The 12,672-nt window shown below is 40.4% G+C and overlaps 2 protein-coding genes across 2 annotated transcripts in view; one reads left to right on the top strand and one right to left on the bottom strand.

Annotated features, from left to right (window-relative positions):
• OPN3 (opsin 3) overlaps positions 1-2,022 on the top strand; it is a 47,326-nt gene extending 45,304 nt beyond the window's left edge. Inside the window, exon 4 of the mRNA XM_050770893.1 lies at positions 938-2,022. Within this exon, the coding sequence (XP_050626850.1) occupies positions 938-1,201 (264 nt within the window). The 3' untranslated portion in view covers positions 1,202-2,022. The remainder of the gene's footprint in view (positions 1-937) is intronic.
• A 1,596-nt stretch (positions 2,023-3,618) lies between these two features.
• KMO (kynurenine 3-monooxygenase) overlaps positions 3,619-12,672 on the bottom strand; it is a 58,400-nt gene continuing 49,346 nt past the window's right edge. The window contains exons 11-15 of the mRNA XM_050770884.1: positions 9,750-9,807; positions 7,129-7,211; positions 5,516-5,617; positions 5,366-5,425; positions 3,619-3,945 (exon numbers count right to left, since the gene is read on the bottom strand). Of these exons, the coding sequence (XP_050626841.1) occupies positions 3,829-3,945; positions 5,366-5,425; positions 5,516-5,617; positions 7,129-7,211; positions 9,750-9,807 (420 nt within the window). The 3' untranslated portion in view covers positions 3,619-3,828. The remainder of the gene's footprint in view (positions 3,946-5,365; positions 5,426-5,515; positions 5,618-7,128; positions 7,212-9,749; positions 9,808-12,672) is intronic.

Here is a 12,672-nt window from a genome sequence, read left to right as displayed (position 1 = left end):
TATATTTTTAATTGGTATTTCCTGATCTGAGAAAGTCCATATATTCACCATTTATTTCACTGTAAATAATGGGGATAACAATTGCATTAACTTTTGATGTATGTTTTACTGGTCATGATGGACTGACTACTATAACAAGCAACCCCAACATTTCAGTGAATTCAAACGGAGTTGATTGCTCATTCAGGTCACAGTTCACAGTCTAATAATGTATTGGGTGGAGGAGATGGGATCTGTCCTGTGCAGTCATTTAGGGATCTAGGTCCCTTCCATTGTGCGATATTATGATCTTTACACGTTGGCCTCCCAGTTTCCTGTCGAGAGGAACAGCAGAGAGGAGAAGCCGAAAGGAGACCAAGAAATATTATTTGATGTTGTACCCAGGACACGGAGAAGAATTATGTTTGTTGATGACATTAGTGCTGTCTGCCATAGTATTTTTTCCCCAACTTATTAGTAATTTCGATAGAAAAAATTCTTCACCTAATTAAAGAAACATTAGCAAGTACACCAGGCTCTAAACTCTGCCAGGAAGAGCCTTGTCTGTTTTTGTTGCTTACAGTAAAAAATCTCTAATTATAGCACAGTGACTGTCACCTAGTAGATACCCACTGAATATCTGTGGACTGACTTAATGTTCAAAATCTCTTAATAGTTGTACCTGTCCTCATAGAAAGTGTGTGCAGATTGAAGCTTGGAGGATTACAAGGTACTGAAATGGTCCTACATATTCTGGTTAATAAGAATTAGAATGAAGAAAAGACATAAAGCTCTGGGGTGATTTAGGTAGATCTGAGCATGACCACATAACCCCTCATCCACACCAGCTAACAAACAAGAAACAACTGAAATTCAGCTCAACTGATTTCCTTGACTATTAATCCAGATAAGTGCCCAACTTTTACTTCATATTCCCCTTTATTTTGTCTCTGCCCAGTTTCGAAGATCCCTTTTGCAGCTCCTGTGCCTCCGACTGCTGAGGTGCCAGCGGCCTGCTAAAGACCTACCAGCAGCTGGGAGTGAAATGCAGATCAGACCTATTGTGATGTCACAGAAAGATGGGGACAGGCCAAAGAAAAAAGTGACTTTCAACTCTTCTTCCATCATTTTTATTATCACCAGTGATGAATCACTGTCAGTTGACGACAGCGACAAAACCAATGGGTCCAAAGTTGATGTGATCCAAGTTCGTCCTTTGTAGGAATGAAGAATGGCAACAAAAGAGGGGGCCTTAAATTGGATGCCACTTTTAGACTTCCATCGTAAGAAGTGTCTGGAATACCCGTTCTATATAATATCAACAGAACTTTGTGGTCCAGCAGGAAATCCGAATTGCCCATGTGCTCTTGGGCCTCAGGAAGAGGTTGAACAAAAATAAATTATTTTAATTCAACGGGTGCTTTACATAATGAAAAAACCACTTGTGGCAGACGATGGGCATCTAACATCATCTTCTAATGTGTTGGAGATTTTCATTTCAAATATATTTTTTAAATTACTCTATTTTCCAAATCACGTAATACATTTTTCTCGAAAATACCTTACTGTAAAAATAACTGTCGCATACACATGTGTGAAGTAGCTAGAACATACTGAATTTTTTTGTACTGTTGGACTCTATTCAGTGTCATGTCCTATGTCTGTTGAAGTTATCAAGGAGATAATTCTAGAATGAAAAAGAAAATCCTCTTGTTGGAAACAAAAGACTTTTTACATGTGCACTATGACAAAGAGGAGTTTCAGAGACGTCTTTGAATCCTCGTCAGCCTGGAGACCAGCACCAGAGGAATCTACAAGGCAAACTCCCATATATTTGCTTCCCCCAAATTGCTGCCCCTACAGACTCAAAGCTCTTTTTCTTTGTTTTGTTGTTTTTCTAAACATTTACTGTTCTTTGTTGATGCTGTATAAGCCAGGGAGTTCTAAGATGCCAGCTCTTTGAGATTTGCTCATTCCCCTGTATTTCCACCTGTATTTTCCACATATATTATATATATCTGCTAATAAACTTATGTTTGTTTTTCTCTTGTTAATCTGTCTTTTGTTATAGGGGCCCCAGCAAAGGAACCTAAAGTGGGTAGAAGGAAAAATTATTTTTTCTTTCCCTACAAACTAAACATGGATTATTAGAACTCAAGGATTTCATTGACAATAAAGAAAAGAAACACTGAATCATCTTATTGCCCAATTTTTTTTTTTTTTTTTTTTTTTGAGATGGAGTCGCGCTCTGTCGCCCAGGCTGGAGTGCAGTGGCGCGATCTCGGCTCACTGCAAGCTCCGCCTCCTGGGTTCATACCATTCTCCTGCCTCAGCCTCCCGAGTAGCTGGGACTACAGGCACCTGCCACCACGCCCGGCTAATTTTTTGTATTTTTAGTAGAGACGGGGTTTCACCGTGTTAGCCAGGATGGTCTCGATCTCCTGACCTCGTGATCCACCCGTCTCGGCCTCCCAAAGTGCTGGGATTACAGGCTTGAGCCACTGTGCCTGGCCCATTGCCCAATTTTTATTGCTTATATGACTCTAGTGTTTCATCTTCATAATCATGTTTGAAGGACTTCTCAGTGACTCAGCAGCCTGTTAAAGAAGGATGAACCAAAGAAAATGTTTTCACTAAATGTGCTTTTAAAAATCAAGTGTATTGCTGGTTCTGCTGCAGTATGTAGTCCAAGAGTAATTAGTAAATTGCTTCTGAGGGTCTGAAATTGAATAAAATAATGGCTTTGTATTTCTGTAAAAGTTGTCTCCCCTTGTTTCCTTTCCACTTTTGCGTATGTAGACATTTAATTTATGAATAAAACCCTTTCCCGTCCTTTGCTTAGTATGATATTAATAGCCTTCTTCTTATCTTTAGAGGGTAACTCTGGGCTGGCAGTGGTGGCTCACACCTCTAATCCCTGCACTTTGGGAGGCTGAGGTGGGCAGATCACATGAGGCCAGGAGTTTGAGACTGGCCTGGGCAGCAATGGCAAGACCCGGTCTCTACTGAAAAATACCAAAAAATTAGCTGAGCCTGGTAGCCCCAGCTATTTGGGAGGCTGAATTGGGAGGATTGCTTGAGCCCAGGAGGCAGAGGTTGCAGTGAAGCAAGACCATGCCACTGCACTCCAGCCTGGACGACAGAGTGAGACCTGATCTCTAATACATAAATAAATAGAGATAGATAGATTAGATGATAGATGATAGATAAACAGACGGTAAGACTTGTATTTGAAGCTGGGAAAATAAAATGAGTTCATTTTGTAAGTCTCTGGAACTCCCCTGAATTCATTATTTACATTTCTGGTTTTATCTGGTACATCTGAGCCCTGTGGTTAGGTAAGTTCCATTCAGGTAATGAAAAGTGCAGTTAACATGCTAGGCAAGTTGTGATTTTTAGTCCCAGGTGTTGGGGCAATGCTATTGTGAGTCCTATTGTGTCTTTTAAAGAAAAGGCATGATTACGGTCTTCCCTGAGGCATCTTGGGCCTTACTTTCTGAGAAGCGAAAGATCTTAGTCATTGCACTTTTATAGTTAGAATGACTCAACCTGAGTGTGTATAATGTAGAGGAAGTTGCATGTTTCAACTTTTAAAATGTCCCCCACCCCGAGTAATTGCAATTAACACACAGAGATATACTACATTCAGTTTAATTATAAGCAGATCACTATCTTCCATTAGTGAATAAAATATGGCAATGGAAACTTTTCGTGCTTAATTTTGGTCACAGAGAAATCAAGCATTTGTAACCTCAAAACCTTTCTATCACCTGCTAATGAGATAAATTTGTTCTAGGAAGTCCATGGCCTTTGTAGGGAAACATGTTTTGTATTCCAGAAGTGAGCTGTTCAGTTCCATGGTCTTCTGAAGTAGTGGAAAGGTCGTGGTGACATGTAGTGCATAAGTAGGTAAGTACTGCTGATGGCTATCAGTGATCCCAAGAAAAGGAGTCCTTTGTATATCACCTGTAAGACAGCAAGAACTCTCATTTCATTTGTCCAGAGATTCAAATCTGAAAATAGACTTCATTTTTTTTTAACAACAAAGGGGTAAACAATGTCCTCTTTGTTCTTTAACCTGAAACAACAATTTAATTGCATGACCACCAGGTCAGGATTCGATAAGATCAAGATAAAGTCAAGGATTGGGAGTCTCCCTTCTCCCTCTCTCCCAAGAAACTCATGAATCAAGGTCTTCTGTATGAAAAAAATTTAGCAGTCAGCTTTTGTGCAGTTTAGAAAAAGAGCTGTGAATTCTAAGAAGAGTACCACTGTGCTGGAGCCGCACATCATTGGTTCCTTCTCAGAAGCTTCCCAAAAGTCTCCAGGAGAAGAGTGGTGGCCTGGTGGCCTCTGTGACTAAGACTCACATGGAGACTAAACACTAGCTGTGAACAGTGGCCTGAGACTCTTTCCAGCCTGAGTCAGGTGCTTTCCCACGGCATCCTGGCCTGTTTCTCTCCCCGCACTTAGTGTCCTGCATCCTAACTGCCTGCTGGCATCTTTTCCCCTTTTAGACTTTCAGCTCCTGAAGGGTGGAGGCCCTATTTTATTCATCTTGTTTAGATACATCTTGATTTCTTCCAATCCATTCTCCATATAGACATCTTTCTAAAATTCAGACCTGAGGCTGTTGGCCTCCCTGGGCTCCCTGTTTCTCTCAAGATAATATTCCAGGTGTTTAAAGCCCTGCCTCCACCCTCTGACCATTCTCACACGCTAGTGCCGCCTTCCAGCTCCACTGAACTATGTTTCTCATGTGTCTTCCGCCTTCCCCCGTCCTGGCCCCTCCTGTCCTCCTCGGGGGCAGTGTATCCCTCTCCAGTGCAACTGTCTCTATCCCCCACTAGCCTCTGAGCTTGGTGAAAGGTGTGAACAGCTCAGTGCTGTGTACTAAATAAAACTGTCTGTTGAATAAATGGACGTTATAAAATCCCCAAAGTGGAAGACTAGGGAATCAGAATTCCATTTAATGGCATCTCTAGGCCAACTGCCCAAAATGAATGTATTATAGCATTCCATTGGAATAGGTGTTTTAAAAGTGATTCAGTTCTGTCCAACTTTACAAATTAAACTCATAAGAATATTGCACGAAGCAAAAATCAAGAACAGTACATCTTGCTAAAATAAAGTAAAAAGTTGAGAAATATTAGCATCAGCTTCTTTCCTGAGACTCTTCCCTTCAAAAGCTCTCTTTCTTTGCCACCTCCTTGTAATGTTGTTCAGTAAGCACTCTTCCCTCTCTGTATTCAGGGCAGTTTCTGTTTGGAAGGCAAACAGTTGGTGTCCCATTATTTCCGTATTTGTCTGAAACAAACATAATCATAATACTCTGACATTTTCACACATCACATTAAAAAATTCATAAAATGTAGTCTGTTCCAACCTTTTTTTGCCAATGCCAACGCTGCACAGCCTCATGGTATCTTATTCTGGAAAAAGAGACCTGCAGGAAAGTTTAAAAAGTATTCTTGTATATTCCGTAACAGTTAAACAGAAAATTAAAATGAGGAAAAGTCTTCAGTCCAGACCTTACCATGGTATAGAGAGGGATGAAGGTCGATGGCATAATAGCATGAAGAAATCTCCCCATATTCTTCTGAAAAATGAACCAGCTTGAGTTGACATGTGCTCGCATCTGCAATAATGAGAGTCTTAAAGAATGCTTTTGAACGAACACATTCATTTCTTACTGTGACTTAGTATTATTCTTCATTCCCACTCATCGCAATGCCAAACACAAAGTAGTCAAATAATTTTTTGTTTCCGTAATGTTATTCCCAATCCATTTTAGTAAATGTCGGTCATATAGGACATTGCCTTGAAAATGTACAGCAAATACATGAAGCCTGCTAGGGAAGTTTATTTTGCGCAGGAGTCAATATAGGAAGTCTATTTCAGTAGAGGGTTTGTTTAACCAGATCTGCAGGTAATCTGTGAGCTCAAAGGTTTGTCTAATTTTCTTTTCTTTTTTTTTTTTTTTTTGAGACGGAGTCTCGCTCTGTCGCCCAGGCTGGAGTGCAGTGGCCGGATCTCAGCTCACTGCAAGCTCCGCCTCCCGGGTTTATGCCATTCTCCTGTCTCAGCCTCTGGAAGAGCTGGGACTACAGGCGCCCGCCACCTCATCCGGCTAGTTTCTTTGTATTTTTTAGTAGAGACGGGGTTTCACCGTGTTCGCCAGGATGGTCTCGATCTCCTGACCTCGTGATCCGCCCGTCTCGGCCTCCCAAAGTGCTGGGATTACAGGCTTGAGCCACCGCGCCCGGCCAGGTTTGTCTAATTTTCTGTTGCTTCCTGATTGGTTTGTAATATTGTTTATGGCAAAAAGAGATTGTTTAAAGCTATGTTTGTCTGGACCTACTCTTTTTTTTAGGACAGATACTGTGTCATAGCCATCCTGTTTTTAAAGGATGGGACAAGATACATCAATAAATCCTCCAATATCTTGTAGGACGTCCTCTACCACATCTGATGCAATTTTGCTCAAGCTGAAGTCCAGTTTCTTTCTATCTTCAGGAGAGATGGAAAATAGCTGGTCACTCTGCTTTAAATTTGTCTTGTAAATCCTTTCATTTTATTATTTTAAAACTATAATCACAATCACTTATTGTGAACTTTTCGTGTGAGTGGTTCAAAATGGAATTAATGTGTTTTTCTTCAAAGTACTAATCTTCCTGAACATGAATTTCTTTTTGGTATTATGCATTTTCTTTCTAGTGCATAAGGTTCCAAAGGATAATCAATGCTACTCTAAATATGTAAGTTATAATGTTATGAGTGAAAAGGCCATTCAACATTTCTTAGATTTTCTAAATATGTTAACACATCTGAAAGTTGTCCTTTCATTAAATTAACATATTACTAAATATCTAAGATAAAAGCATGTGAATTATCAGAGGTTTTGTTACCTCCTAAATGTCCTTAAAGTGTAGATAGAGATAGTGTGTGTGGGTCATTGTCACTGGCCACAGAGTCACAATCCACCCAAGTCTAAGGAATGCTGTGTGTGTGTGTGTGTGTGTGTTCTTATCTGTAGGTATTCTTATATAGCATGCATGAGATGGAGGCTGAAGCAAAGAAAAAGAAAAGAACATTTGTTAGAATATCAGTGAACCGTCTCATGGAATAAAGCCAAACCTTGTCACTCACCTCTATGTAATTGTACATGGATAGGTCTGAAATCGCGTGACTATCTGGGATTCTCAATCTTGAGAACGCAGGAAGACACAAACCTGGAAGTTAAATAATACATCTTTCTAAAACCTTCTATAAAAATGTGCTGAACTCTTCACAGGTCAAATTAAACAGTGTGTTCACCACCAATGCTCTTGCTATTTTTTTTAAACTATAAATAACCATTCTGTATAACCAACAATCTATGACTATTGATAATACACATAGAACATTTCCTGTCGTGATTAAATAAAAATTACAACAGTTAATCTATACTATTGTTTTATCTTTGTTCTCTAGTGCCCCAAACCAGCATTGACAGTGTGTTCTTATGCATAAACCCTCTATCCACCTCCAACGTCATGTGTAAACCAGACACACGAGTGCTAGGAAAGGAGGAAACAAAATATCTCTGGCTCCTGAGCATCTGAGAGACTTGACGGGGAAATAACCAAAAAAAAAAAAAGATGAGAAAATTTGTCCTGGAACTCTATAATCTCTTCAGACCCAGGCATCAGTGTCCTTGGACTTCCTAAAACACCACAGCAAACATTTACTCTCAACTTACTTTGTGACAGGCTTTTTTTTTTCTTTTTAAAACTTTATAGGAATTATTCAATGTTTACAACTCTGAAGTTGAGAGTATTATCTCCACTTTACAGATGAAAAAGAACGGAGGCTTTAGAAAGATGAAGTGATGTGCTCAAGATCACACAGTTAATAAGTTGGCAAGTCAGGACTTGAAACTGGGTGTAATTTAAGGTCAGTCCTCTAGTCTATCCTTTACCTGAAACAAGTGTAAAATCAGAGGTGGCTTTTGAAAGCACATGATGCTGGGAAGCAGGAAAAGGTTATCCAGTTCTCAGGCTATTGTTTGCACCTTGTTTTATATATGTAATATACAAGCCCTCCAGCCACCTCCGTGGTCATGTGCAAATCAGTCACACGAGGGCTAGGAAGGAAGAGAGGGAACAAAGGCCTCTGGCTCCTGAGCGTTTGACAGAGACGACTGAAAAATAATGAAAAAAAAATCATAAAGGAATTGATGCCAGGCACGGTGGCTCACGCCTATAATCCCACCACTTTGGGAGGCCAAGGTGGGTGGATCGCTTGAGATCAGGAGTTTGAGACCAGCCAGGCCAACATGACAAAACCTCATCTCTACTAAAAATACAAAAATTAGCCGGGTGTGGTGGTGTATGCCTGTAATCCCAGCTAATCTGGAGGCTGAGGCAGGAGAATTGTTTCAACCCAGGAGACAGAAGTTGCAGTGAGCCAAGATTGCAGCCACTGAACTTCAGCCTGGGCAATGGAGTGACTTCGTCTCCAAAAAAAAAAAGAAGAAATTTGACATGGAATGCTATAATCTCTTCAGACCCAGGCACATCAGGCATATTATGTATTTATACTATATACATAATATATATAATTGGACACATTTAATTTAAATTACTTCCAGAATTACATATAAATACTTAAAAGTTCATTATCTGTAAAATTAATGTATTGGCTGAATCGATTTTAATCAGAAGGCAAATGAAAGTATCAGATGCATGACCCAGCATGGTGGCTCACGCCTGTAATCCCTGCACTTTGGGAGGCCGAGGCGGGAGGATCACCTGAGGTCGGGAGTTGGAGACCAACCTGACCAACATGGAGAAACCCCGTCTCTATTAAAAATACAAAAAATTAGCCGGGTGTGGGGGCGCATGTCTGTAACCCCAGCTACTCGGGAGGCTGAGGCAGGAGAATCGCTTGAACCCAGGAGGCGGAGGTTGCAGTGAGCTGAGATCGCCATTGCACTCCAGCCTGGGTAACAAGAGCAGAACTCCGTCTCAAAAAAAAAAAAAAAAAAAAAAAAAAAAGAGTTAGATGCAATCTTTGACAGGGCAAAAAACACTGGAGCTTCTAAGAATGTTTCTGAGGATGTGTTGTAGGGTAAATGTCCCCAGCCCTCTGTCCATGGCCTGTTAGGAACCGGGCGCACAGCAGGAGGTGAGTGGCAGGTGACACCGCATTCCCGCCTGAGCTCCGCCTCCTGTCAGATCAGCAGTGGCATTAGCTTCTCATAGGAGCGTGAACCCTGTTGTGAACTGCACAAGCCAGGCATCTAGCTTGCACGCTCCTTATGAGAATCTGACTAATGCCTGATGATCAGAGCTGGAACAGTTTCATCCCGGAACCGTCTCCTCCAACGCCCCCGTCTGTGGAAACATTGTCTTCCATGAAACCCATCCCTGGTGCCAGAACGTTGGGACTGCTGCTGGGAGATGCAGGCAGAGGGTGTTACCTAGGCTGACAAGGGAGAGAGAGCAGCGTATCTCTGCCAAGCATGGGTACTCCGAGCTTTTATCTTTGAGTGAATCACTTTGTGGACCTCCACATAGAAACTTCAAAGCAAACTATGTTTCTTTTTCTGGGTGCTAGTTGTTGCTCCGGGAGAACGGTGGCATAGACTGTTAGTAGAACAATACGTAATCCCGGGGAGAGAATTTACATTATACATCAGAGGTCTGTGATCACTGAGGATCAGAAATAAGTCCAACATTAGTCAGAAGAGCTAGTCCACGTCCAGTTGAGAAATTGACCTTACTTACTGAGGTCATTATTGAATTTATCCATTAACTCATCAAATACCAAGCAGTCTTCAAAGCCCTGAAACAAGAAAACAAATGGGAAATAAGAAACTAGAAATAATAATTTTTAAAAACCCTTATTACTGATTTCGAACAGACCTTCCACTGTGAAGATAATTCACAGACTGTTTATCCTCAACTAGTACATAGCAGTTGAGTTGTCACATGATATTGAATTATGGTTAAAAATGACCACTGGGCCTGGGCGTGATGGCTCACACCTGTAATCCCAGTACTTTGGGAGGCCGAGGTGAGCAGATCGCTTGAGCTCAGGAGTTTGAGATCAGTCTGGGCAAGATGAGGAGACCCTGTATCTACTAAAAATACAAAAAAATAGCTGGGTCTGGTGGTGTGTGGCTGTGGTCCCAGCTACTCGGGAGGCTAAGGTGAGAGGATCACTTGAACCTGGGAGATGGAGGTTGCAGTGAGCTGAGATCGCTCCACTGCACTCCAGCCTGGGTGACAGAGCGAGACCCTGTCTAAAAAAAAAAAAAAAAAAAAAAAAGAAAAAAAAATAGACTTCATGCTTGACTGTGTTATCTTTGTCCAATTTACATATATATGATATAGCAATTTGAAATTCGACCAAGATTTTACATTACTGTTTTAATTTTGATAGATTCCATTACTTCTTTGAGAAGAAGAAATCATTATATTGCTCTACCATAAGTTTTAAAATTATACTTAAACTATTCATGTCTTTAAGATTCACATTTAGAGCAATTTAATGATAGGATAAAACTGCTTACATACTAATTTAGTTCCTATAACTCAAGATTAAAGCAATATTAAGAAGTCCACAAAATTAATAATGTACTATGCTAAATACAGAGAGGATAGAGAATTGAAAACAATGTTTCCTGCTTCCTAGGAATTCAAGCTACAGCTTTAAAGGTAGTATAAAGATTTTTTTTTCTTTTTGTTCTTTTTCTGTTCTTTTTTATTATTATTTTAGATGGAGTCTCGCTCTGTTGTTGAGGCCGAAGTGCAGTGGCGCAATCTCGGCTCACTTCAATCTCCACCTGTTAGGTTCAAATGATTCTCCTTCCTCAGCCTCCCAAGTAGCCAGGATTACAGGCATGCGCCACCATGTCCAGCTAATTTTTGTATTTTTATAGAGATGGCATTTCACCACATTGGCCAGACTGGTCTCGAACTCTTGACCTCAAGTGATCTGCCCATCTTGGCCTCCCAAAGTGCTGGGATTACAGGCATAAGCCACTGTGCCTGGCCTAAAGATATTTTTTAAATAAAATATTTTTCACATCAATTATAAAGATTACATCTGAGACAAGCAGATTTATTTGTCAAATCAATTATATAGTCTCAATACTATAGAAGTGAGAGATACCATATAGGGCTGAGATAACAGTTTTATATTCTTTTGTTTAAGTTAATTCATTTACTCTTCACAACTCTCTGAGGTAGACACTATTAAAATTCCAATTTAATTAAATTTAATTATTGATTTTTTAAAATTTATTTTGAAATGCAGTCTTGATCTGTCGCCCAGGCAGGAGTGCAGTAGCACGATCTCGGCTCACTGCAACCTCCACCTGCCAAGTTCAAGCGATTCTCCTGCCTCAGCCTCCCAAGTAGTTGGGACTACAGGCACCTGCCACCACACCTGGCTAATTTTTTTGTATTTTTAATAGAGACGGGGTTTTGCCATGTTGACCAGGCTGGTCTCAACCTTCTGACCTCAAGTGATCCACCTGCCTCAGTCTCCCAAAATGCTGGGATTACAGGCATGAGCCACCGCGCCCAGCCTAAAATTTCAATTTTATAGATGAGGAAGTAAAGATAAGGTAAGTAAATTGCGCAAGAATATATTTGCAGTAAATTCTGGGGCCAAGATTTAAAACCAAGTGTTCTAATGCCTCCGAGGCACTTATCCACTGTGCTACAATTAATGTCTTCTTACGTTTTTATAAAACAAAATGTTTACCGCTGCTTTGTGGAAAATATAATTGATTAGATTCACAAGCTATTTTTACTTGGAATATATGCCAATAACCAAAATAATATATGATTAATGATTATGAAGCTATTAGCACATACACACACACATATACACACACACATACACACACACACAAATTAGTTTAGGATTCCTTGAAATGAATGTTCAACTTTTAAACACTATTTCTTTTCTGAATTCTTTTTCTAGCCAAAATAGTAAAATTTCCATGAAGGCAGTAGTGTTCAACATCTAATCAGCTCATAGTTTTACTTAACCTTGTCACTCAGGTTTCCCTTTCCTTTGGAAAGAAAAAGTAGAAAAGAAAGAGATCCTTGAGGAATCGCCACACTGTCTTCCACAATGGTTGAACTAGTTTACAGTCCCACCAACAGTGTAAAAGTGTTCCTATTTCTCCACATTCTTTCCAGCACCTGTTGTTTTTTTAATGATCGCGTTTCTTTTTTTTTTAGGGTTTTTTTTTTTATTATTATACTTTAAGTTCTAGGGTACATGTGCACAATGTGCAGGTTTGTTACATATGTATACATGTGCCATGTTGGTGTGCTGCACCCATTAACTCGTCATTTACGTTAGGTATATCTCCTAATGCTATCCCTCCCCCTTCCCCCAACGATCGCTTTTCTAACTGGTGTGAGATGGTATCTCACTGTGATTTTGATGTGCATTTCTCTGATGGCCAGTGATGATGAGTTGCAAGGTCAGAAAATCAAACACCGCATGTTCTCACTCATAGGTGGGAACTGAACAATGAGAACACTTGGACACAGGGTGGGGAACATAACACACCAGGGCCTGTCAGGGTGTGGGGGGCTGGGGGAGGGATAGTATTAAGAGAAATATCTAATGTAAATGATGAGTTATGGGTGCAGCGAACCAACACGGCACATGTATACACATGTA

This window comes from Macaca thibetana, chromosome 1 (assembly GCF_024542745.1).
Source record: "Macaca thibetana thibetana isolate TM-01 chromosome 1, ASM2454274v1, whole genome shotgun sequence".
Taxonomy (NCBI): domain Eukaryota; kingdom Metazoa; phylum Chordata; class Mammalia; order Primates; family Cercopithecidae; genus Macaca; species Macaca thibetana.
The sequence above is the reverse complement of the archived record's forward strand: the minus strand, read 5'-3'. Positions and strand labels throughout refer to the sequence as shown.